The sequence below is a fragment of the Armigeres subalbatus genome, chromosome 3 (genome assembly GCF_024139115.2).
Source record: "Armigeres subalbatus isolate Guangzhou_Male chromosome 3, GZ_Asu_2, whole genome shotgun sequence".
Classification (NCBI taxonomy): domain Eukaryota; kingdom Metazoa; phylum Arthropoda; class Insecta; order Diptera; family Culicidae; genus Armigeres; species Armigeres subalbatus.
In genome coordinates this window covers 157,528,614-157,553,476 of record NC_085141.1, presented here as the reverse complement: position 1 = coordinate 157,553,476, position 24,863 = coordinate 157,528,614, and the positions used below count along the sequence as shown (strand labels likewise).

At 40.3% G+C, this 24,863-nt stretch overlaps 4 protein-coding genes across 12 annotated transcripts in view; 1 reads left to right on the top strand and 3 right to left on the bottom strand.

Moving 5' to 3' along the window:
• Positions 1-10,263, top strand: part of LOC134224648 (ubiquitin-conjugating enzyme E2 Q2) — a 42,347-nt gene extending 32,084 nt beyond the window's left edge. For all 9 annotated transcript variants that reach the window (XM_062704121.1, XM_062704122.1, XM_062704120.1 and 6 more), the window contains exons 5-8: positions 4,154-4,228; positions 4,295-4,586; positions 4,663-4,811; positions 8,356-10,263. In XM_062704121.1, coding sequence (XP_062560105.1) covers positions 4,154-4,228; positions 4,295-4,586; positions 4,663-4,811; positions 8,356-8,454 — 615 coding nt within the window. In that variant the 3' untranslated portion in view covers positions 8,455-10,263. The remainder of the gene's footprint in view (positions 1-4,153; positions 4,229-4,294; positions 4,587-4,662; positions 4,812-8,355) is intronic.
• Positions 5,295-8,348, bottom strand: LOC134224649 (uncharacterized). Its single transcript, XM_062704124.1, has 2 exons — positions 7,270-8,348; positions 5,295-7,207 (listed from the first exon to the last, which is right to left on the bottom strand). Exons 1-2 carry the CDS (start codon positions 7,366-7,368, stop codon positions 6,443-6,445), a joined length of 864 nt encoding a protein of 287 aa, XP_062560108.1. The 5' UTR covers positions 7,369-8,348; the 3' UTR covers positions 5,295-6,442.
• Positions 10,264-19,738: 9,475 nt separating the features above from the next.
• LOC134227440 (uncharacterized) lies at positions 19,739-21,524 on the bottom strand. Its single transcript, XM_062708933.1, has 2 exons — positions 20,052-21,524; positions 19,739-19,996 (listed from the first exon to the last, which is right to left on the bottom strand). The coding sequence occupies exons 1-2, from the start codon at positions 21,520-21,522 to the stop codon at positions 19,740-19,742; spliced, it is 1,728 nt and encodes a 575-aa protein (XP_062564917.1). The 5' UTR covers positions 21,523-21,524; the 3' UTR covers position 19,739.
• A 497-nt stretch (positions 21,525-22,021) lies between these two features.
• LOC134227439 (uncharacterized) lies at positions 22,022-24,863 on the bottom strand. The gene is made up of 2 exons (XM_062708932.1): positions 24,629-24,863; positions 22,022-24,320 (listed from the first exon to the last, which is right to left on the bottom strand). The coding sequence occupies exons 1-2, from the start codon at positions 24,683-24,685 to the stop codon at positions 22,128-22,130; spliced, it is 2,250 nt and encodes a 749-aa protein (XP_062564916.1). The 5' UTR covers positions 24,686-24,863; the 3' UTR covers positions 22,022-22,127.

The following is a 24,863-nucleotide window of genomic DNA, read 5'->3' as shown; positions in this document are numbered from 1 at the left end:
TGGAGATTTTCTGGGAACTCCCCGAAATTTTTTGCTTAATTTTGGAAATTCTTCGGAATTTTCGCGAGGAACTCTTTGCAAATATAAGCAAAATTATTCGAAATGCCCGTGGAAAATTCTCTTTCGTAAATTTCTTCGGCAGTTCTAATGTAAATTCTTTGGAATTATCGATGGAAAATTTTCGAAAATTCAAAATAAATTGTTGAAAACTTCCACGAGAAATTATTTGAATTTCCCACCAAAAACAGTTTAAATTTTCCACAAAAAAAAATTGCAATTTTTGTAAAAAAAGGCTTTCTAACTTTTATGAAAATTTATTCGAATTTTTTACGAGAAGTTCACAAAAAGTTCAACCGAAAATTCTCCAAAATTATTCAGAAAATATTTTTTGGAATGCCCATAAGATTTATTTAAATTTCCTCGAGAAATTGCTCCAAATTTGCAAGAAAAATTAAACCATTCTAATTTTCCACGGGAAATATATTGGAATGTCCGTTTAAACAAAAAATTACTTCGGGAAACAATTCTAAATTTACATTCGGGTTTTTTAACGGGAATTTGAAGAAATTTGAAGAAAAATCTTGGATTTTCAACAGATGATTATTCAGCGGGATATTGCATGGAATTTTCAAGAAAAGCATCGGAATTATCACGGAGAATTCTTTGGAGTATTTCAAGGTTATCAATTGGGAAATTTTACGAAATTTCCACGTAAAACTTTTTGGAATAAAGACTTGACATTCTCTAAATTTTTCTAAATTCTGAAAATTCACGATTTTCACAATTTTGACCCGGCGTCGAAAATTATAGATCAGATGCGTGACAGATTTTATCAGTGGCGCGCCGATGGAAAAATGTCATCGATGGTGGTGCACAGCACAGCTCTAGGAGGAATTGAATTCAACAGTAATTAAATTAATTGGCTTTGAGATTTGATTTCAGGAGTTATGGACAGTGGATTAACCCTTTTGTTACCGACAGGGTACCCGAGTACCTTTTTCGTTTTCAAGTGAACTTTTTTTAGGGTTCTAAACATCGCAGGAAATTGCAACTCCGTGACATCTTCAAACTCGGCAAAATTAAGGTTTGGGTGGTACGAAATTGAAAATCCAGTAAGGGGGGGCTTGGGGAGGGGCTTCTGAATATTTTTACCCCGTAACGTACCGACAGGGTACCCGGGTACCCACGTTTTGGTATGACCATAACTTCGTCAGTTTTCAACCGATTTGGACGATTCTGTTTGCTATGGATTAAGAAATTCATCCTCTATTCGAATCATATCACATAGGGTCGATCCGGATTACCCGGTTACCGGAGTTCCGGATTTGCTAGACCATGTCTCAAAAATGGAGAAGTAGATCTTATAGAATCCAAATGATGATTTCTTGTATCCTGAGTTACCAGTTTCGCATAAAATTCGAGGATTATGACTTCCCAACGTATTAGGACCACGTGATCATATGGACTCGGAACGGACATCCCGGAATAGGTTCCCGTGGGCCCTATAGTCGCCGCAAATTCATTCCTGGCAATATGGGTATCAAAATTCTTGAAATTGTTTCGGGAACATGTTTTCCATGTAGTTGAGACCATATGATGGATATGAACCGGAACGGTTGTTCTGGAACAGGTTCCCGGAGCGCCCGTAGTGGCCAAAAACTCATTTAGAATAAACTCTAGCAATATGGGTATCAATTTTCTTGGAATTGTTCCGGAAACATGTTTTCCATGTAGTTGAGACCATAGGATGGATATCAACCGGAATGGTCATTCTGGAACAGGTTCCCGGAGGGCCTACAGTGACCATAAATTCATTTGAGAGAATCCCTGGCAATTTGGGTATCAAAATTCTTGGAATTGTTCCGGAAACATGTTATTCATGTAGTTTAGACCATAGGATGGATATGAACCGGAACGGTCATTCTGGAACAGGTTCCTGGAGGGCTCGTAGGGGCCAAAAACTCATTTAAAATAAACCCTGGCAATATGGGTATCAAAACACTTGAAATTGTTTCGGAAATATGTTATCCATAAAGTTGAAACCATAGGATGGATATCAACCGGAATAGTCATCCTAGAACAAGTTCCCGAAAGACCTTTAGTGGCCACAAACTCATTTAGAAGACACCCTGGCATCAAAATTCTTGGAATATTTTCGGAAACATGTTTTTCCAAGAAGATGGGACTGATGTTGGGTCATCAGGCTGAATGGCTTTTAGGCCGAATGGTTATTGGGTCGAATGAGAAGTGAGGAGTGAATAGTGAGAAGTGAGCAGTGAGAAGTGAAAAGTAAAAAGTGAAAAGTGAAATGAGAGAAATGAGAAGAGAGAAGAGAGAAGTGAAAAGTTACACAGTGTTGACCCGATTTTGTCACTCCCCGATTTTATCAACCTCCGACTTTATCACATTTTTGACCCATTTTGTCACCACACAAATTTTTGAAAATTTTGGTCGTTCTTTTTATTTTTGTAAATTATTCAGCAAACACCAATGATACTTACAGCGCCTGTGGTTCATTATAAATCATTTCTGAGTACCTGTCAAGAATTTTTAAGTCTTTTTGACAAGAAATAACGGTAAAAGGAGATAGCAAGTGTTTCTTCTAAATGAGGGTCCCCTTGTAAACCTGTTTGAGAATGACCGGTCCATTTTCAAACCATCTTATGGCCTAATAACCCAAAAGATCATGCTTCCGAGACAATTTCATGAATTTTGATACCCATCCATTGTCAAACCATTCTATGGTCCAATTACTTTTCGGATCATGCTTCCGATACAATTTCATGAATTTTGATACTCATATTGCCAGGGTTTCTTCAAAATGAGTTTGTGGCCACTTTAGGCCCCACGGGAACCTGTTCCAGGATTACCGGTCCGTTGTCAAACCATCCAATGGTCCAATTACTTATCAGATCATGCTTGAAACAATTTCATGAATTATGATACCCATATTGCCAGGGTTTCTTCAGTATAAGTTTGTGGCCACTTTAGGCCTGACGGGAACCTGTTTCCGGAATAACCGTTCCGGATTAATTCATAAGATGGCCCTGTAACGTAGTTAAGTTATATTCTTTAAATTTCCAACGAAGTTTATTAGTCATGACGCAAGAAATCTTCATTTGGTTGAATATATGTCTTCAATTTACACATACTTTGGGACTTGGCTCAGTTAATCCGGAATTCCGGTTACCAGGTCATCCGAATCGATTCTCTGAAACATATATCGAATAGCGGGTAAGTTCCTGCTTCCGTAGCAACCAAAATCGTCAAAATCGGTGAAAACTGACAATGTTATGATCATTTTAAGTCCGTGGGTACCCGGGTACCCTGTCGGTAACGTAAGGGTGTTTTTTTTGTCGGTAACAAAAGGGTTAAATTTGATTTTGGTTTTATTGCATTTTGTTCAGTGTGATTTTGTTAAGTTTGAAATTCGAATTTTCTTGTAATGTTTACATGGAAATGGAATTCAATAGCTGAATTGTTTAAAACGTGGTTGATTTCCATATTTTTCAAATCACATATGATGTTTTGTAAAATTTGGTAAAGTGTACGTAGACATCATGAGGGGAGGGAGGGGTTTTGAAAAAGTCTACGAAAGTCTACTAGGAGGGACGGGGGGTTTGAAAAGTGAAATTTCGGTCTACGTGGTTTGTGGACAGCCCCAAAGGCCGACTTGAAAGATCTCCATCCTGAGCGTTGCCCGGCTATCGCTTTAACCTGTTGCCAGGTTAGATTTCGGTCGACTTCTTTTATTTCTTTATTGAAGCTTCGCCGCCATGAGCCTCTGGGTCTGCCTCTGCTGCGATGTCCCGCTAAGTTACCATTTCTAAGTTACCATTTTTGCATTCGTATACCATGAGGCTAACACGATGATACTTTTATGCCCAGGGAAGTCGATGGCATGGCCCCTGACCGCCATTACATCAATAAAATAAAATAAATAAAAATTACAAAAAAGAGGCCTATTTTACAAAAAAAAGCTTCATAGTTTTATTTTTCTAAAAAATAGTATTTTATATTTAAAACTAAAGATATTTTTTTGTTTTTTATTCTTTATTAGAGTGAATAAAAAATATAGTTCATCACTTTTAAGATAGTTGCTAAATTATGATAAATTATCTAAACATGTTTTTTTTTCCATTAAAATTTGCAGAAAGACGAGATGGAGGTAGAACACTTAGCGACTTTAGAAAGATTGCGACAAACTCAGCGGCAAGACTACTTGAAGGTAACCTACCTACCAATAGATTAAATACCATAAATCTATACTAATCTAAACCTCGCATAATTTTAGGGTTCCGTGTCCGGATCGGTGCAGGCGACCGATCGACTGATGAAGGAACTGCGGGACATTTACCGTTCGGACTCCTTCAAAAGCAACATGTACTCAATAGAGCTGGTGAACGATTCGATCTACGAGTGGAACATCCGGCTGATGTCCGTCGATCCGGACAGTCCACTGCACAACGATCTTGTACTGCTGAAGGAGAAGGAGGGCAAGGACAGCATTTTGCTCAACATTATGTTCAAGGAGACGTACCCTTTTGAGCCACCGTTCGTGCGCGTCGTGCATCCAATCATTTCCGGTAATTACTGTTCAGCAACGATGAGCAACTGTACTGTGGGTTCAAATTAAAGCTAATTTCATGTGCTTTATTTAAGGTGGCTATGTCTTATTGGGTGGTGCAATCTGCATGGAACTGCTCACAAAGCAAGGCTGGAGTTCTGCGTACACCGTGGAAGCCGTTATAATGCAAATAGCGGCCACGCTAGTCAAGGGCAAAGCGCGAATACAATTCGGTGCAACGAAGGTAGGTTGCGAAGAATTCGTTCTGTAGCAGTGGACATTTTTTTTGTCCTCTGTTAAATATTTTTAAGTGTCTCGCATGTGTAAGTCTTTGTTGCCCTTTTTAATGATTGTATTTGATTTTTATTGACTACGAACGATGATTGATCGTAAATTACTAAGCAAACAGTGCTCACCAATCTTTCAATGGTTCGTCGAATAATGGTCTCAAAGATAGATTGATTCAACGGTAGATTGAAGCCAAAATTTCGTAAATCCGGGGGACCAGAAAGGTTGTTATGGACAGAGCGCTACCAGTTATTGTCCGCTGGAATTTGGTGGAGTAGCCGTTCACCAACGCTAGCCCGGCAAAGTACTCCCCAAGCGTGTTGGGTACTCCGGTGGGATCGGTAATGGTGATGGAGGGGGGAAGATGTTCGCAAGCTACTAGGGTTTTTCGACCCCCCCCTCCCCCCATGTAAGACTTTTTTCATACAAAAGAATTTTTATTTATATTTATATATTTTTTTTATATATATTTTTTATATATATTTTTTATAAATATTTTTTATTTATAAATTATTTTTGTTATAGAATGCGTTTCAATTGAAATTTCGAAATATAATTACAACTTGTCAGCACAATATACATGTTATTATAACAGTGCATGCATTTTGCCGCAGTTAAATGACGCATTTTTCATTTTAATGGTTGAAATGTGTACTGAAAACAGTGAAAATTACCAAAATGGCGTGTTCTTAGCACAAATGACAAGTGACGGTCTACCCGAAAAACTGTATTTTTTGTAATTTTTTACGTTCGGTGACAACTGATTACACATGAATCCAATAATTATAACATTGTTGAAGCCATCTCATGAGAATTTGGTTTGTTATTCATATTTTTCGTTAAAATATATTATGCGCAATGTTAGGAACCATTTTTCAATACAGTGTACCTAATTTTGCGCACAACTCGTATTTCTTCGATATTTTCAACATTTATGAATACCTCATCGGGAAAGGGTTCGCGCCAAAAAAAAAATTTGTTGGCTGTGTTCAATGTACATAAATGAGGCTGTATATACACCAACAGACGTGAAAACATACCAAGTATGTCAAATCATAAGAAAATAATGCCGGGCATCCTCATTTTCTCAAATATGCTCATATATGCCTACAAATGGAATGAACATGATTTGTAATAGTAGTATTAGTTGAAAAAATAAAATTTGGATGAAAAATTGTATGATAGACGCTTGCTTCGTGTTAGAAATTTTTCAAGTTATGTGCGCAAAGTTAGGCATATAATAATGGGTCTGCTTTGATGTTCAATTTACTATTTATTTTAAATTTTTGTACCAAATTTGGTTATCAAACAATAATATGATAATAATACTACAGCATGAAAACTATTTCAGGCGGATAGCTACCTTTTGTAAGTTGTACGAGTTGATTAAATTTTGAATTTCCTTAACTGCGCAAAGTATGGTGGGTGCACGGTAGTTCGGCAGCGGATTGAGTCGGGCTGACTAAATCGAGGCCTGAAGGGCATTTCCCTTATCAGGATGATTAGCAAGAAGTTCGCTTCGCGCTCGGAGGGCCTATCTTCTAGCGTTAACCGCCCGACGCGTTTCCACCAGCGGAGTGCCTTTTGTTATGTCCGGTTGCTTGTTTGCGAGATGCAGGCAACAGCGGCATCAAGGACGGTTTGAGTGAACTCGGGAAGGGTTGTGGGCGTGTTTCGTTCAAACATCCGTCGGACGTGGAGGTCATATGCATCATAGCGCCATCTTGGCCTCTGGGTGATTTCCGAGAGCGAGGCATGGACGGTGACCGAAATCGGAAAGTGGTTGCTCCCGGATAAGTCCGAAGATACTTCCCACTGACTTGAGAGCGGATAGAATAGATCGACTAGCGGCAACGAGTGGCCATTGAAGAAGGTTGCGGCACCATGGTTGAGTAGTACAAGGTCCGCAGTTTCGAACGATTCAAGTAGGGCGGTACCTCGGGGATCAGTCCTAAAATCACCCCAGGCCGGGTGATGCGCGTTCATGTCCCTCAATAGGAGAACAGGGGAAGGAGACTCGTTGATTATATTGCTTACCTTTCTTATGATGCCCGGCAGATTGCCGCAGGGTAAATAGACGTTTACCACACTAACTAAGAAACTACCTCGGAGACGGACTCCGACAACTGGGAAGTGTTCGTCGAACGGGACATCCCGATGGACCCCTATCGCCACGGAATGCCGGATGTTAGGACCTACATTAATGGCCCACTTGTACTTTCCTTCGAGGGAGAGATCCATGGAGTTAAGTGTGACCCGATTGAGCTCCTGCAGGCCAATGATCCACGGCGGGCTGTCGTGCGTTAACAGCTCCTGATTGGGAAGATTATTCCAGAAGCCGTTGATGTTCCACTGGAGACATAAGTTGACCTTCAATGGAAGTAAGGGGGTCTGAAAAGCAACAAGCAGGCTACCTTGATCTGATCCGGTGGAAGATAGGGGCGACGTGTTCGACGTACCAGTCGAGCTGTGCTGGTCAGGTGGGAAGAAACCAGGTTGTGTGTAGGGATCATGTACCTCGGATCCGTATCCGCAGGTGTGCTGTGCTCGACGGGAGATTCTTGTGCGGTCAAATGTAGGTGTTTCCTGGATCCGGAAACAGAGCTGGAAGTGCGGAAGGAAATGGATGAAGATGCTGGAATATGTAGGACTTCCAACCCAGGTTGGAGTGCCTGGGAGGCCTAGAACGCTGTGTCTGTTGGAACTTATTGCCCGGTTTGGTATCCCCGGGGTGCCCGGAAGACGGCATGAAGGGGTAGGAAGTAAGGCGAAAGAAGTTTTAAACAATTTTGCTTCAATTTCAAATTTTGTACATGAAGTATCTTGTAAAAAGGGGAGTAGACTTTGTCTTCTAGATATAGTAAGCGTAAACACGTCTTGTTCAGTGGGTAGTTAGTTAACTTCTGATCGTAGTATATTTCTCCTATTCGATACATGTCTAAAACTACTTAATTCCCTTTTTTCTCTTCCTGCTTTCTCGCTTCTCTGAGCGAGTTCTCAAGCGTTCGCATAGGGTTACCACAGTACAAAGTTTGCAACATGAGGGACTTTTCAATAGCTTCTTTTGTACGACATAAGATGGTGGAGGGACCTCTGCAAGAGAAGTGCCCGGTATTGGGATCGTCGGACCGCTATCGAGAAGAATTGTTTGGGTTATTGTCCGACATTCGGGTTACGTACTCGGCCCATGGCAGTCTTCCGATGTTTGCGTTGTTAACAATAAATGGTTCTCCCAACATCATCCACAAAAAGATAATTAAAAAATCACAAACAGCTGATGCAATTTATAGTTCAATTGCCTCTTACATATATCGTCTACCATCTGCACTCCATCCAAATCTATAATGTACTGTTTCTAGTTTAAACATTTTCACTTTGAGGAGGGTTGCAAATCTACAAATTGTATGGGAAAACAAAGAATTACACACATTTATGATTCTATTCGTACAGTTTTTATATCCGGCGGCATACTAATATAGCTTTTAAATCTATTTTTTCAGGGCCAGTACAGCTTGGCACGGGCGCAGCAAAGCTTCAAATCGTTAGTCCAAATCCACGAGAAGAACGGTTGGTTTACCCCTCCCAAGGAGGACGGATAAACGCAACTGGATTCTGTGTGTGCGTGCGTAACTGTGTGCGTCGTGTTGTATCGTATTCGATGTCGTGTTTGAGCAGCTCATATCGAATAAGCTCTTCCGTTTCCCGATATTCCTCGATTGTGCCCTACTTTCCCTCTCGTATCTGATAGTTTTTCTTTTCATTCTATAAACATTTTTTCTTGCCCTCACAGTACCATCGATTTGTATTAGCGATGGCAGATCGGCGCTGTCATCAACAATCAACGCCAGTAAAGAATTGTAAATCAAGCAAGCAGTAATTAACAGCAGTACTAACGAATCCATTCAAAGATTCTTTCCGGAATAGGCACCAACAGACAAAAGTAGCAGAAGATAAAATATGATCGTCCATGCAGTAAGCGCGAATCAGCTTTGCTCTTATTTGTTGTCCATACGAGTGTACGCGAGTTTGTCCGCGAGTCTGATTTTGTATGTTCGAGAAATTATTCTGCTTATATGTGAGTGACACTGTAGTGGAAAATAACAATTGTAGATTATTTGAGAGCGTATTCGAGAGCCATTGAATGCTAGAGGTAGTCGAAGTGTGATGTGACTTTTGCACATTAGTTAGTAGTTTTATTTCCAATGATCTTCGAAGTCGAACACGATTGTCTTAAATATAAAAAAAAACGATCGTAGTAAAATAAACATGAAGACAGAAACAACATGCAAAATAAGAAAAAAAACTGATCGTTTCTCTTTTGTGATTTATCAGGAGCCAACCAAAATAAGTAGTGGGAAACAAACTTGTATAGCGAACAACGTATTCCTCTTAAAGAGGTCAAACATAGTAAATATTAATCAAATCTCTTGTAGATCCGTTACAAGAGCAAGAGATAAAATAACGATAGTTTGTACATGTTATTAACTACACTCAGTTTGTAAAGCTGCATCTAACAAAAACTAAATATCGAGAAGGATGTTTGATTTGAGCCTTTTTCCATTCCTTTGGTATACTCTTCAGCAAACGCAGGACGAGAAGTTCCTAAAAGGTTCGCAAGGCATCTGCGACACAATAGTAAATGACTATAAATGTAACAAAGCATGTAGACTGTAATAGTTGCGATGCAATGCGATCCTTTTGCGATTCGTAAGTGCTAAATTGAAATAACCAATCGATCTAGAGTATAGCTCGATGCACGATTGTGTAAATGGTGTTAAAAATCATACTAACATATAATGCATGATTTTAGTAAAGAGAGACCAGTAAATCATTCTAGGATGGGCAAACAAACATAATCTTACACGAAAAAAAAAACTGAAAATCCTTCAACATTTTAATCTGTGTTGTATGTGTACAATGATTATCTTTTATTTGAACTCAACATTTTTTTCAATATGGATAATGTAAAAACACGTTTACCTGAGACGAGTAAACAAAATCTGTCAAAAGCAGAATGAGCATAGAAAATAATTATTTTTTCCCATTTCCTAAAAACCAGTAATATGAAATCTATTGTGCGGTTCGGTGTATCCAGAATAAATCGCAATAACATCGTGTTGTCGACTAATTACGAAGAACAAAAACTATCAAAGGTGAAAGTATTCAAGTTGATAACGATACGATTAACTTAGCGCACTCAAGGCTCTTTCGCTGAACTACACGCAGTGGAACAGACAACAGAGACAACAATAAAACCGAAGCAAAAGTTTTTTTCATCAGACTGTGAGATATGTAAATTGTAGAGAAAAACAAGAAAAAAACATGAAAAGTAAATATAAGGATAGTTTATATTGATACAACTAATAAACAAAATTCTGAATTTCAGGAAAGCAAGATTAAACATACAATTATTTTTTTTTATTCCGAACGGCCCTTCCAAATATTATTCGCGCAAGATATCATTTGAAAAAAAAAAACAATACCCGGCCAACCATTCGTCAAACACCTTCAAAGTTATTTATAAAAAATAAATGACCTTTACACTAGATTATTCCCAAAAATGATTCAAATCTTAATGAATCGTTATCATGTAACAAAGTAGGGGAAAGTTTTGCAAGACCGCCATACGTGGCAAGATCACCAACAACGATTGTAGCATCAGTAAGCAATATTTTCACATTATGATTACGAGGGAAGATGCTCTACAATGTAAAACGGCAATGAAACTGGAAAGTTAAAAGTTGGATAAGTAAAAACTAATTTTTCTTATAATTTCGTGATCACTTTTTGTAATTGTAATTGTAATTGTAATTTATCAGCCTTCACCCTGGCAGAAACTGTCCGCCCATCTACACTTAAGTTAGGTGAAGACCTACCAAGCCTTCACCGTTAGCATGCGCTAGACCGTATTGTACACCGGTTTCCAACCACAAGCAGGCGCTGGGCTTAACCAGTCCCACAAGTGTCGGATACATTAAAGAAAAGAGAGTTGACAGGAAAGGGAAAGATTAGTGGAGAAGAGTTGCGTTTGCTGAAACGAGACAAATAAATTATGATTAGTATGGTAATTGTGCACCACGGAGGGATGCTAGTCCTTGGATCCCTAGATGTTCGATTCCACGCCTTTCTTCCAACCGATATCTGTAACTCCGTCTATGTTTGGTGGCAGTATAATCTTTTTGTTCATATGGACGTTCATTTTCTTCAAATGCCGGTCGTCTGTAATAAAAATAATAAAAGGGCCTCCACCATTTGACCCTGGAATATTAGTAATTGTCCAGTAATTGTTGATATTGAAGTCACTAAAGAAACATTCCAAACACTGGACAACTGCTCCAAAGATACGTTACATTTAAAGCAAAATAAAATCAAATCAGTTTCTCGAAAACTATCACCCAATTCCACGCATCATCTGTTTCTCTGTAATATAAATATAAAATTACTCGTCACATAATTGACCCCCTTAACAAGTATAAACTTTTGTCATTCCTATTATTGTTATTGTTATTAGTTTTCACTCAGTCTTATTCTATAGGGTTAAGGCAGGTATTTTCGTCTTTTCGTCATAGTCTTGAAAACCAATATAAGCGACACCTTTTCCCAAACTCATCCGTACCAAATCGTAAGTTCTGGAGAAACGTCCTGCTATAGTGGAGTTCCAGCAAATGAACGTAGCTTTCATTGGTTTCTGCACCTACGACGATGGACGGGAATACTTGCCGTGTCTCTACCAGACGTTTGCCTAAACATCACCAAAGTCTGTCTATATTAAACACTTATGTTATATCCAAAGGATTCGACGTAATTTTATCAATTTTGACGAGAATTGAACATATTTGAAGCAGCACATTAGTTTCTGAAAGAATCAGCTGTCATGTGAATGGAGCGTTTCGGTAGTTCGTAAGGTATTTTAAAAGTACACTAGAACATTTACGTACACATGCTTTAATAAATCATATTTACTTTAGTTATCCAAACTCGATCCCAACTACCCCGAAACAGCTATTACTGTAGTAGTAACGCACCGAATCGGGGAATTCATGCAATATAACGCAGAGTTTAAACCCTCTCTTGCGTTATGTAATATTCACTAAAACAAAGCTCCTAAGAAATTGATGCGTGAAAAATAAATAAAAGTTATCAGATTGCATAAGCAAAAGTTTATATTTTAAGTTGATCCGTTTAGTGTCAACCGGTGGATACCTGTTCTAAACACTCATTTGTTTCAAGTTCTATTTCACGCAATCCCCCCACATTATATAATAATGAGTGCTGCCAACTCAAGATACTTAAGATCAGGAGCAGAACGGAGGTAGGCATAACTTTTAGGATCAACCACCACCATAATTTCGTGATCACTTTTTATATCTAAAATTAGTCGTTTTGTTAAAAAAAAACTGATATCCACCAATGCTTAATATACACCCCCGGAAATAATTATAAGGCATTCGCTGATTTTCAGACAAAATGCTAATCTTTGAGGGCTCGATCTCTTCTTTTTCTTCATTAGCATTACATCCCCCACTGGGACATTGCCGCCGCGTAGCTTAGTGTACATGAAGCACTTTCACAGTTATTTACTGCGAGGTTTCTAAGCCAAGTTACCATTTTTGCATTCGTATATCATGAGGCTAACACGATGATACTTTTATGCCCAGAGAAGTCGAAACAACCCGAAAATTGAACTCAGCTACCCTCAGCATGGTCTTGCTCTGTAGTTGCGCATCTTACCGCACTGCTAGGAGGGCCCCTAGATTTCTAGCAATTAGATTAAGAACAAATTTGGCATCCCAGCCTAAAATGAGCTAAATTATAAATTATTTTAAATTAAAGCGAATGTTTTTTATTTATTTTCAAACTAAGGCCGGAGTGGCCTGTGCAGTGCATAAAAGTCTTCTCCATTCAGCTCGGTCTATGGCTGCACGTTGCCAAAATGCCAACTACGCAGTCTGCGGATGGTCCCCAAATCGTCCTCCATTTGATCGATGCACCTTGTTCGCTGTGTACATCGCCTTCTTATTCCGGTCGGATCGTTGTTGAGAAACATTTTAACCGGATTACTGTCCAACATTCTGGCTACATTCCCGGCCCACCGCAGTCTTCCGATGTTCGCAGAGTGAACGATGGATGGTTCTCCCAACAACTGATGCAACTCGTGTTCCATTCGCCTCCTCCACGTACCGTTCGCCATCTGCACTTCACCATAGATGGTACGCAACACTTTCTTTTCGCAAACTCCCAGTGCGCGTTGTTCACGAATTTTTAAACCACCTCGATTTCGTCACCACCGATACAAAATCGTGGTGATTAGGGTCCCACCGAACATCAGGACTTGGGCTTGCACGCTATAAGCGGCACGTGGTTGCTTTGACGGAGTTATAGAAGTTCAGCGTCTGGCTGCATCTGACAGTTCGTGACAGCAGTTGAGATGTCGTAAAATCTCGATTAATAGATTAGTAACTAATCGATTACTCTTGATTCTTGTCGATTATTGAACCGATTAATCGTAGGGAAGAAAAGATATTTTAGTTACTAGATAAAGATTGTCGTTTCGGTTCCCTTTGTTCTGCTGTCCGGAACATGTTGGGTACCAAGCAGTGAAATCGTATGGATTTTCCTTCTTTGACATTTAGCTCCCCTATCCTCGCCAGCAAAAGTGTTCCGGACAGCGACGACAGCGACAATCTTTATCTGGGTAACTAAAATATCTTTTGCAAGTCCCGTCCCAGCATTAGAGGAGGTATCGTTTGAAATGATGGTGTTTCAATTCCACACATATGTGCCATTTGCAAAATGATGCCAATACAATATAGTCATAGTAGCTTCCAATACAACAAAAGACCATTCTTAACTGTTTTAACGAGTGTGTTTGCGATTGGCAATAAAAAATTGGCCATAAAAATAGTTTTTAAGCAACACAACTCAAACAAACAAACTCTTACGAACGAGCGTGAGGTGATCCAAAGGTGGCGGCAGCACTACGAAGAACACCTGAATGGCGATGTGGCAGACGAAGATGGCGGTATGGTGATGTGATGGACCTGGGAGAACGCGCGCAGGACATAGTTTTACCGATTCCGGATATCCAGGAAATCCAGGAGGAGATTGGCCGGCTGAAGAGCAACAAAGCCCCTGGGGTTGACCAACTACCAGGAGAGCTATTTAAACACTGGGGTGAGGCACTGGCTAGAGCGCTGCCCAGGGTCATTACCAAGATTTGGGAGGGGGAAGTTTTGCCGCAGGAGTGGATGGAAGGTGTTGTGTGTCCCCTTTACAAAAAGGGCGATAAGCTGGATTGTAGCAACTAACGCGCAATCACATTGCTGAACGCCGCCTACAAGGTACTCTCCCACATTGTATGCCTTTGACTAGCACCAATTTGAAGGGAGTTCGTGGGGCAGTACCAGGTGTTCGCCATTCGCCAAGCACTGCAGAAATGTCGCGAATACAACGTGCCCACACATCATCTATTCATCGACTTCAAAGCCGCATATGATACAATCGATCGAGATCAGCTATGGCAGCTAATGCACGAACACGGATTTCCGGATGAACTGACACATTTGATCAAAGCGACGATGGATCGGGTGATGTGCGTAGTTCGCGCAGAGAGTTAAGGCAAGGTGATGGTCTTTCGTGTCTGCTATTCAACATCACTTTGGAAGGGGTAATACGAAGGGGTAATACAACAAAGCCACAAATCGACCATCTTGGAAGCCACGTGCTTTTTCAGTCGATTTTCAATTTTCAACACACATAGTGGTGAAACAATCGTAGCATCATTTCACGACTTTATTTATTTATTTATTTACGACTTTATTTATTTATTTATCCATCAACAGGCTTAAAATAGCCCCAATGATGTTGGTAATAATATAAAACAAAAACAGAGATACAAATCAGGTCGACAAATAGAAGTAAAACAAAATAAAAATAGAACAAAAAATAACAATCAATAATCTACATTCATCTTCACAGTATTACGGACACCTGTTAGAAAAGAATGACGAAAACTTATGACGAAGCATATCACGTGTACTGTTGAAGTCGAACAACGGTGCCACTCTATTAAAGATCCGTTGTAAGCCACTAACTCCTCCTTGCAGGCCATAATTGGTACGTCGTAGAGGCAACCGAAGCATTACACTGTTGCGAAGCGTGCGTTGTTGAACGTTAATATCGATTCGCTCCAAGATGGCTTCACAATCGATTCGACCTTGAAGCGTATCAGCAATCGTCATTGCTCTTGCTGTATCTCTTCTGGTGCGGAGCAGCTCAAGATCTATTAAACGACATCTGCTCTCGTAGCTTGGCAACTGGAACGGATTCCTCCAAGGAAGCTTTCGAAGCGCAAAACGAAGGAAGCGGCGCTGGACGGATTCTACTCTATCAGAGCCATTGTTGTAGGCCGGGCTCCAGACTGCTGCACAATATTCCAGTGTGGAGCGAACGAGGGCACAATACAGAGACTTCAGATAATATACATCGGTAAAATTTTTCGCTGTTCTGAAAAAAAAAACCCAACGTCTTTGAAGCTTTCTCGACGATATACGAGACATGCTGCTTGAATGTTAATTGCGAGTCTAAAATAACTCCCAGATCCTTCACTTGATTTACGCGCCTGATTGTCGTACCGTGCAGGTTGTAGGCGAATGTGATCGGTTGCCTCTTTCGTGAAAAGGTGATGACGGAACACTTCTTGGTAGGATTCAGTGTCAAGCGATTTAGCAGGCACCAACTGGCGAAGAGATCTAGTTGCTCTTGCAGATAGTAGCAGTCGGCGATTGATTGGATCAAAAGGAAGATTTTTAGGTCGTCAGCGTACGATAACCGGGGGCTCTTTATGATCAAATGCGCATCGTTGAAGTAGAGTAGAAAAATCAGTGGACCTAGATGACTTCCTTGTGGTATACCGGATGTTGCAAAGAAGCAAACAGATCTGAAGTCTCCAATCGCTACCATCAGTTGTCGGTCCGACAAATACGATCTAAACCAGCGAAGAAGGTTGCCGCACAGTGGCGTAGCCAGGGGGGTGGTTTTGGGCATAAACCCCCCCCCAGAGAAAAAATTTTTAGAAGAATTTTTTTTTTCGAAAAAAAAAATGTTCAGAAAACCCCCCCCCCCCAGACCAATTTTCTGGCTACGCCACTGTTGCCGCAAATACCGAAGTTTTGCTATCACAATGACATGGTCTATCTTATCAAATGCGGTAGATAGGTTGGTGTAAATGACATCGGTCTCAGCTCGTTCAATCATGTTATCGGTGATAAACGATGTCAGGCACAAAAGGTTGCTGGTCGTTGAACGTCCAGCAGTAAAACCGTGCTGATCTGAGCAGAGGTGTTGTTTGCAATGCGAGAGCAACGGTTCCATGATAATCAGCTCGAAGAGTTTCGACAACGCACTCAGCGAAGATATGCCTCGGTAATTATTAACGTCACGCTTACTGCCTTTTTTGTGTACAGGAAACATGTGGGCGTGTTTCCAGCAGGATGGAAATTCGCCGCTGGATAAAGACGAACGAAATAAGCGCTGAAGCGGTACTAATAAGCAGGAGATATGTTTCTTCAAGAACGATGCTGGAATCCCATCTGGACCGGGACTGTTCGATGATTTCAGTTGAGACGCAGCCCTGGAAATTGCATCCGCGTCCACATCGAATGTACCAAGCGTTTGTCCAACCAATGGCACATTACTAGGAGCGAGGGTGGCTTGATTATCATTTACAGCTTCATTGCTAAATACGCTAGAGAATTTCTTTGCGAAAAGACGACACGTTTCTTGGGTGGAAGTGGCTATTTTGTCATCCAGGTGCATCGAGGATGGAAACCCAGACTCCTTTCGCTGTTCATTGACATATTTCCAAAAACGTTTTGGATGAGAGCGTAGCCTACGCTGAATATCTTGCTCGTATTGGAAAAAACATGTTTGATTGGCTCGCTTGTACTTGTAATTGACGTAATGATTTCCAAGCGGTACTGTACGGTGCCTTGTAAATTTACGCAGAGCAGCTCGTTAAGTTGATTTCAGTTTGCGTAATGAAGTCGTTTGCCAGGGACAGTCGGTTTTTCAGTCTTTGGAACATGTCGATCAATAACGTAAGTTAAAATATTTGAGAAAATTCGCGCCACAGTTTCGACGTCCTCTTGTTCCAAAATACTCTCCCAATCTAATGAAGACAATAACTCATCGATACTTCGATTATCGGCTCTTGAGAAATTGTATGAAACAGTTACTTCTGAAGCATTGAAATCATGCGCCGCATTATGAGCGATCGTCACAAGCAATGGCGGGTGATGAGCAACCGATTTTACCAGAGGGGTAGGAGCCTGAACTACGGACGTAGCATGATCATGATCACTGGCAAAACATAGGTCCAAAATACGGTTGGCTTCATTGACGACAGAATTCATTTGTAATAGAGTTGCGGAACTGTCGTTGTCGAGTACAGTCTCGGCACCAGAATGGAAAGTGCTATGTTCAGGGTCCGGGAATAAGAAAGAGATTTCCGGCATATTGAAGTCCCCTAGCACGATAATTTCGTTGACTGTGCGGTCGTTCCGATAATTTAAAAAAAAAAATGACAATTAGCATTGACGTACTCAACGTCCCTGGTTCTATCAGGAGGAATGTACAGCGCGCACAGAAAAAGATTACGGATCATTTGCTTACTTATGCTATACAATCGACTTCAGTTTCAGCACTGTATGAAAAGTATTATGTCGTATTTTACCTATTGAAGATGGGAGTGGAAAAACATGTGGTGAATTTAAAATTCACCACGGGACTGATTGTATAATCACCTTAAGGTGATTATAGAATGAAGCCCGTGGTGAATTTCAAATTCACCACACGATTTTCTACTCTTATTACCAAAAGTTAAGGTGATTATACAATCAAGCCATGTGGTGAATTTTAAGAGTAGAACTTATTACCAAAAGTTAAAATGTAGCGTAATAACTTTCGTACAATGCTGCAATTGAAGTCGATTGTTCAGCATAAGTATGCAAACGATCTACGGATGTTTCATCTCCAGGAGCGTTCTGGTTCTCTCGATTCGTGCTCTTGAAAAATCACTAGAAAAAGCACGTGGTTTCCAAGATGGCCGATTTGTGGCTTTGTTGTATAACCACCTTAACACGAGTGGTAAAATTTTTCAATAAGTCCGTCCAGCTATTTGGCTTCGCCGACGACATAGATATTATGGTACGTAACTTTGAGAAGATGGAAGAAGCCTGCATCTGACTGAAGAGGGAAGCTAAGCGGACGGACTTGTCCTCAACACGTTGAAGACGAAGTACATGATAGGAAGAGGTTCAAGAGAAGACAATGCGAGCCACCCACCGCGAGTTTGCATCGGTGGTGACGAAATCGAGGTGGTAGAAGAATTTGTGTACTTGGGCTCACTGCCGAAAATGATACCAGCAGAGAAATTCGGAGACGCATAGTGGGTGGAAATCGTACGTACTTTGGACTCCGCAAGACGCTCCGATCGAATAGAGTTCGCCGCCGTATAAAACTGACAATCTACAAAACGCTCATTAGACCGGTAGTCCTCTACGGACACGAGACCTGGACGATGCTCGTAGAGGACCAACGCGCACTTGGAGTTTTCGAAAAGAAAGTGCTGCGTACCATTTATGGTGGGGTGCAGATGGCGGACGGTACGTGTAGGAGGCGAATAAACCACGAGTTGCATCGTTGGAAGAACCATCCATCATTCACACTACGAAAATCGGACGACTGCGGTGGGTCGGGCACGAAGCCAGAATGTCGGACAGTAACCCGGTTAAAATGGTTCTCGACAATGAAGAAGGTGAGGTGCGCAGCGGGCAAGTTGGATCGATCAGGTGGAGGATGACTTGCGGACTCTCCGTAGTCTGCGTGGTTGGCGACGTGTAGCCATGGACCGAGCCGAATGGAGAAGACTCTTATATACCGCACAGGTCACTTCGGCCTTAGTCTGAATAAATAATAATAATACCTCAAACAAAACAAAAAAACACGATTTCATTGTAAACGTTCATCGGTTTGAAAAGAAATTAAACAGATCGCTACACATGACACACTATAAAAATGTTATTTAAAATGTAAATTAAAACAAAATTGTTCAATTAAACTTATAACGCGAAATGATTCAAGCTATTAAAAAAAACGAATAACATCGGTTTTATTCTCGTCGCTACTGTTACACTTACATAGAGGCGGAAACCGAAATCTATAAATAAGCATAAAAATGTGCTTATTCTGCGACTCGAATGACTTGAGAATAGTGGACCGTGTAATTTAAATGGGAGGTAGGTTAAAAAATGTTACTTCATTCGAAACGCCTCACCTCATACGAGACAAAGAATAAGCAAAAAAGAAATTAAAAACAAAATCGACCAAAATCTAATCACGGAACAGGTTTGGATGATATCTGGACATCATCCAAGATGGAAATCTTTCAAGTACCGTGACATGCCCTAATACCGTGGGGTTAAGAGCATGTTCAACTTAAAATGGTAATAAAAAAATGAATATGCGATAATCGTAATTGATCAACGCGTTGCTTCAATCAATATTTCATATTCTTTATGGAAAAAAATTAATTTGTGCTAATGAATTGACAAAACAAGCGAAAATGATAATATTTTGTCGACATACACATACGCCTAATACCGTGCTTTTTTTAGGTGTGATTCCCAATACCGCGCAGAAAAGTTCCTAATTCCGTGTGTTATTAAATAGACTTGTTCAAAACAATATACAATACATTTCAAATTAATGCTCACTGAGCAACAATTATATAACTTTATTTTCAATTTATCATTATTAAAAATCATATATAATCATTTTTGCTTCTTATGCTTCTTATTCTTCAGTGATTCGGCATTTTTGTCTGCTAGTAGCTTCCTCTTCTCTTGCCGTTCCATTTTGTTTCCTTATGCAGTAGTTTGGTGGTCTTGATGTTCTCGATATTTTCCAAATACATTTCATAAGCATCGCTAGTTGCGACCGAGGGGGGTACTGGTTTAGACTTTGTGTTTGGCGTCTGTTTCTTTTCAATTGTAGGGATGCAAAAAATTTCCTTCAGTGCATCTCTAGAACGTTCGGATGGGCGATACGACATGTCTAATGGTGCGTTTCGCTTTGGTGAACCTATAGTAAAATTTTCAATTTAGCAAATTGTAAAAAATATCATTATACCTAATACCTAGAGATTCCCCGAAGCCAATGAATGATGGTTCTGCGTCCAGCGATGTCCTCACTTGTACACGTACTGGCATTTCCGTTGGGGTAGGACTACGTTGATCCTTTTTTATTTTTTGCCAGACGTGGAAAAGTGCAGTTTCTTCTGGGCAACCCAACCACTCATTGGAAGAATCACTTCGGTTGAATACATCAATTTGTTTCTGCGTCATGTAAGCCTGGACCTCTGCCAACAAGTTAGCATGGTTACCACTTGCTTGCGGTTCATTCGAAAAATCTTCATTTGCTCGATTCTCATGAGTAGCACCTTCTGTAGTAGTTAGTCTATCCAACAGTGCCGAATAGTTAACCGCATTAACATCCCACGGGTACAAACCACATCGTTTAAAACCGTTCATCAGAATTGATTCCAAGTTATCCATTCTTTTGACTGCTTTGTGGAGCAACGGAGCAATTTCACTGCGTGGTAGCAAGTCTCCTGCATGATCAATTCTCCATTCAACTAGAAGTTGATTCCAGTACTGTTTCAGCGGCCTAAAGAAACTGACGTCCAATGGTTGTGTTATCTGGGTCGTATTAGGCGGTAAACAAATAAGAGCCATATTCTTCTCTTTACAAAAAGCAATCGACTCTGCAGAAACGTGCGAAGAATGGCCGTCTACGAATATGACGACAGGGAATTCAATTTTCTCACGCAAAAGCCACGGATGAAAAACATCCCGCATATAGAGGAAAAATGTATCTCTTGTCATCCATCCGGAATCAGTTTTGCCAGCAGCCCATCCTTTCGGAAGTTTTCTATATATATCGCCAGGCACTCTTTGCTTATAAGGGAACAGCATCATTGTAGGAGCAAGCATACCAGCAGCATTTCCGGAAAAAAGAGCTGTATATGATTCCTTATCTGAATTCCCAACACGAGTATGCACTTGTTTTCCATTTGCTTCTGCCAACACTACGTCCCGTGTTGGAATAGTGCGCACAGCAGTTTCATCCATATTAAAAATTTGTTTGGGTTTTTTCATAGCTTCTTGCAGATTTCCCTCTTTAATGTAAGCTGAGATTTCTTCAAACCATAGCTTGATTTGCTCCGGGGATACTTTGGCTCTGCTCTTCGATAGGGAGCTTGCAACTCTGCGTGAAATTTTTGGATGACGTTTCAAAAATCCTGCTACCCACTTGGTTCCGGGAATTCCAGTTTTAAAAGGGTTTTTGATCTTCGCTATTTTTATATATTTAGCGACAAACGCACGCAGGCGTTGTGTGTTTATAGGAAGTCCAGCTTTAGCCATACCAATAAGCCAATCAACTATGCAATTTTCATCTTCATACTTGAGGATTGGTGGTGCTCCAGGCGAAGACTTTGAATATCGCAATTTTATCTTATCTCGAATGGTGCTTTCCGGGATCCCATACAAATGAGAGGCAGAGCGGATTGATGCACCGTTTCTCACACTGTCCAAGGCCTTGGCCATGTGACCCATTTTACTGAAGAAATTGAACCCACGGTATTATGCACTACTGAGCGGGATGGTGGCCTAATACCGTGGAAATTGTTTTGTGAACTAAAAAACCAAAATTGATAATTTTTTGTAAAAACTTCATTACCTAATTGAAAAACATACCTGTGGTGACAAAATATACACGAATGTTGCTACGAAACTTTTTAAAATACACAAGTAAAAAGGTTTTCAAATTCACACTCAATTTAAGCAGCTTTGCTAAGCAGATGCCTACGTTTGACAGTTCGGGGCAAACGTTTTTGTTTATGTTTTTTTATTTTCCCCGTTGAGCATAGTAGAATGTCAATATAAGTGTGGTGAACAATGTTTATAGTATATTTATATGTTGAACGAAAAAAAAATATAAATTTAGTAAGTGTTTCATGAATATTCTCAATTTTACTTTAAAAACGCGGTATTAGGCGCTGCGCGGAATTAGGGCGGGTCACGGTAAATAAAAACTGGGAACAAAAACGGGAAAATGTCTAAGCAGACTTTTATATAGTTTTTATTTCGTCTTCCAACATAAACTAGTAGACTAGATATTTTCCTTACCATACTGCTATTATACAACCACATTAGAACCCTTGAACATACTTCCGCCTAACTGGTTTGGCTACAGGCTTCTGCGTAGCACATTTCAACACATCAGAAACAACTGCTTTTTTTTGTTGTTCCTTTAATTTTATACCTTCTTTTGTTTCTACCACGCTGTGAAGGATTTCTCCGTCGTCATCGCTTCCAATTTGAACAACTTCACTGGCTGGGATATCGACTGGGTTGTATTTATTCCGAACAAACGTAACTTCTTCATTCGTTGTGTCCAACCAGTCGGAAATGCGATCCGAAACGTTCAGCGTTTCGTCAGTTGAAACACCCTTGACTCGCTTTCCGCTTGTGACATCCGGTCGAAAACCCCATATTTGGAGCAACTCCGGCGCCAGAACGTCTTTGTATTGGTGAAGTTCTTCAACGGATTGCATCCAACGTAGTCGCTTGGGTAATGGAGATACCGGAGGTGCTGCGATGGTTGATGAGTGGAGGTTGGTGCACGTAAATATCTTTTTGAAACCTCGAAGGTTTTTGAAATCGGTTACTTTAGCCATTGGCGGGTTTTCTTGATTGAGTTTGAGCATCAACGAGTGATAGGCGGCTGGAATTTTTCCAAAACCTGCGTCTTCAGAAACACTGATTATTTGCTGATGGAATACGTCACCTAGCGAGTTTTGCATGAATAGGTGGAATCGATCGTGATGGACTATAATAGATATTCCAGAATGGCATAACCGAAGACGACGTCTCAATATGGCAGTTGGATAAATACATTTCCCTTTGAGTCGAGCCAGGCGGTATGCCTCTTGGGCTGTCAATGGTTTTTGGGGGAAGATGTTAGTTGCAAATCGCTTTGGAGGTACCTTAGAGAAGTTGCAAATTACTGTATCGCCGGCCAAATGAGAAGATATCCACACAAAAAAGTTTTGATTGGAATCCAAGTTATATCGAATCATTGTCGGGAAATGCTTCAAATTGTGAGTGAATGTTAGAATCTGTTGGAACTCGGCTGGTTTTGCGTCTTGATAAACTACTTGGAGAATCAGTAATTTATGACTGCTTCCAATGAAAAGAAATTTGTTTTCAAAGCAAACTTCTAAACTGGAAGCTTTCTCGCAAGACCATAACCATATCGAAATAGGGGTTTCTTCGGCCAGAGTTAGTTTAACTTTTGCTTTGAATAGTTTGATAGATGTTCTGTCCAAACAGACTATCTGATTCTTTCCAAAGGGTCGAAGACATGTCCAACAATCATCCGTATTATCTGCTTGTTGTAGCTGTAACTCATGCAGTAAATCGCCCTTATCGTAATTCCATATTTTAAGTCTTTTCTCCAAATCAGAAGTGCAGATTAGATTGCTGCAATGTCTCTGCAGGAAGCAGCAACTGATGAATGGAACATCCGACCAACATGTTTTACCTTTTGATTGATCGATTTCGCCATCATCAAACAACACTTCAACTTTAAACTTTCTCCTAAATGCATATTTCACATTTGTCTTGGTCATTTGCGAAGCAGAAACAGTATCACTCACGTGTTCTACTCTGTCCCAGCTTATCTCGTACACTGGCCCATCATCTTCGCTCAATTGGATTCGGTGCAGCTGATCAGAGTCAACCATAGCATCATTCCCATCCAACTGTACTGGGAACATTTCGATCACATTCATTTTATCACCAATAGTGTGCAGCATCCACTTTGACTGTCCTCTATCCACCAAGGACAGACATCCCCCGGTAAAATAGTAATCATATCCCAGTAAATCCGAAAACCATTTGTCCGGATCTCTTTCCATCTCCTCCGCTACTTTGATCACCATGTTCGGATACAATTTTCCCTCCAAGCCTTTGCAAGCTTTCTTGAACGCAGATTTTTTCTGGCCGTACGACAGCTTCATGTGAGCCAAAGTGGCCACATGCTTCTTTTTAGCCTTCACAAGTTTTAACAAGGGATCAATGACCATCTTGGCGCTTGAGTGATACGTTATCAGAGGAACGGGGTACGTTGTAGTCCAAGATGTCAGCTCGTAGTGTTGATATAGAGTATCCTGCTTAAGTACGCCCAGTTGAAATGGAAGCTGGAGAATGCTGCTGTGAACGTAACTGGCCATAGCCGTTGTTATTGGATGACCAACGTCGTTTTGAATATATTTGAGGTGCGGGTTAACATACTGGATAGTACTCTTCTGTAGACACTTTCTGGGCCGTTTCAATGGAACCTGAGCGAATAAATTTTAACATTTATGGCATCATGTAAACAGGAATTGTCCACGCTAATATGCGTTTACATTATGCTAATTTCGTGCTAGTATTGTCGGATAGTGCATTGTCCGCTAGAACTAGCTCATATGTAAACGGGCCATAAACCATGGCCTAATTCAAATTACGAGGTTTCTTACATGATATATGGAATGAAAATGAAATGAATGAACTTTGACATCAAGATACTCTCCAGTTCTCTAGCATGTGATAAAGCTCGTAATCTAAATCATGCATGATTTAAGTGCATGCACTTTATAAAACAAACCATTGAAGTGGGAACTGCCTTCCGTTTTGAAGCTCTGGCATTTCTGGTTGTAACCATTATTATTTGCAGCCAATAGTTACTATTATTTTTCTAATTTTTTCTTAAAATCAGGTAATATTTCTTTAAAAAATGAAGCTAGCACTAAATCGTGTTTCAGTGGTTTCAGTTAAGAAAGAAAGTCAAAACGGTCAAAAACACATTTCGCGCGTATGCAGATGGTAACGAAAAAGATGAG

Excerpts from the sequence above, each read along its gene's own strand:
- LOC134227439 (XM_062708932.1), bottom strand. The coding sequence starts at position 24,685 with ATGGTTACAACCAGAAATGCCAGAGCTTCAAAACGGAAGGCAGTTCCC. Across the intron at positions 24,321-24,628 it reads AGGCAGTTCCCACTTCAATG|GTTCCATTGAAACGGCCCAG; the intron begins GTTTGTTTTATA and ends TTATTCGCTCAG.
- LOC134224649 (XM_062704124.1), bottom strand. The coding sequence starts at position 7,368 with ATGATCCCTACACACAACCTGGTTTCTTCCCACCTGACCAGCACAGCT. Across the intron at positions 7,208-7,269 it reads TTCCACCGGATCAGATCAAG|TGGAACATCAACGGCTTCTG; the intron begins GTAGCCTGCTTG and ends TTATGTCTCCAG.
- LOC134227440 (XM_062708933.1), bottom strand. The coding sequence starts at position 21,522 with ATGGCCAAGGCCTTGGACAGTGTGAGAAACGGTGCATCAATCCGCTCT. Across the intron at positions 19,997-20,051 it reads TGGCTTCGGGGAATCTCTAG|GTTCACCAAAGCGAAACGCA; the intron begins GTATTAGGTATA and ends ATTTTACTATAG.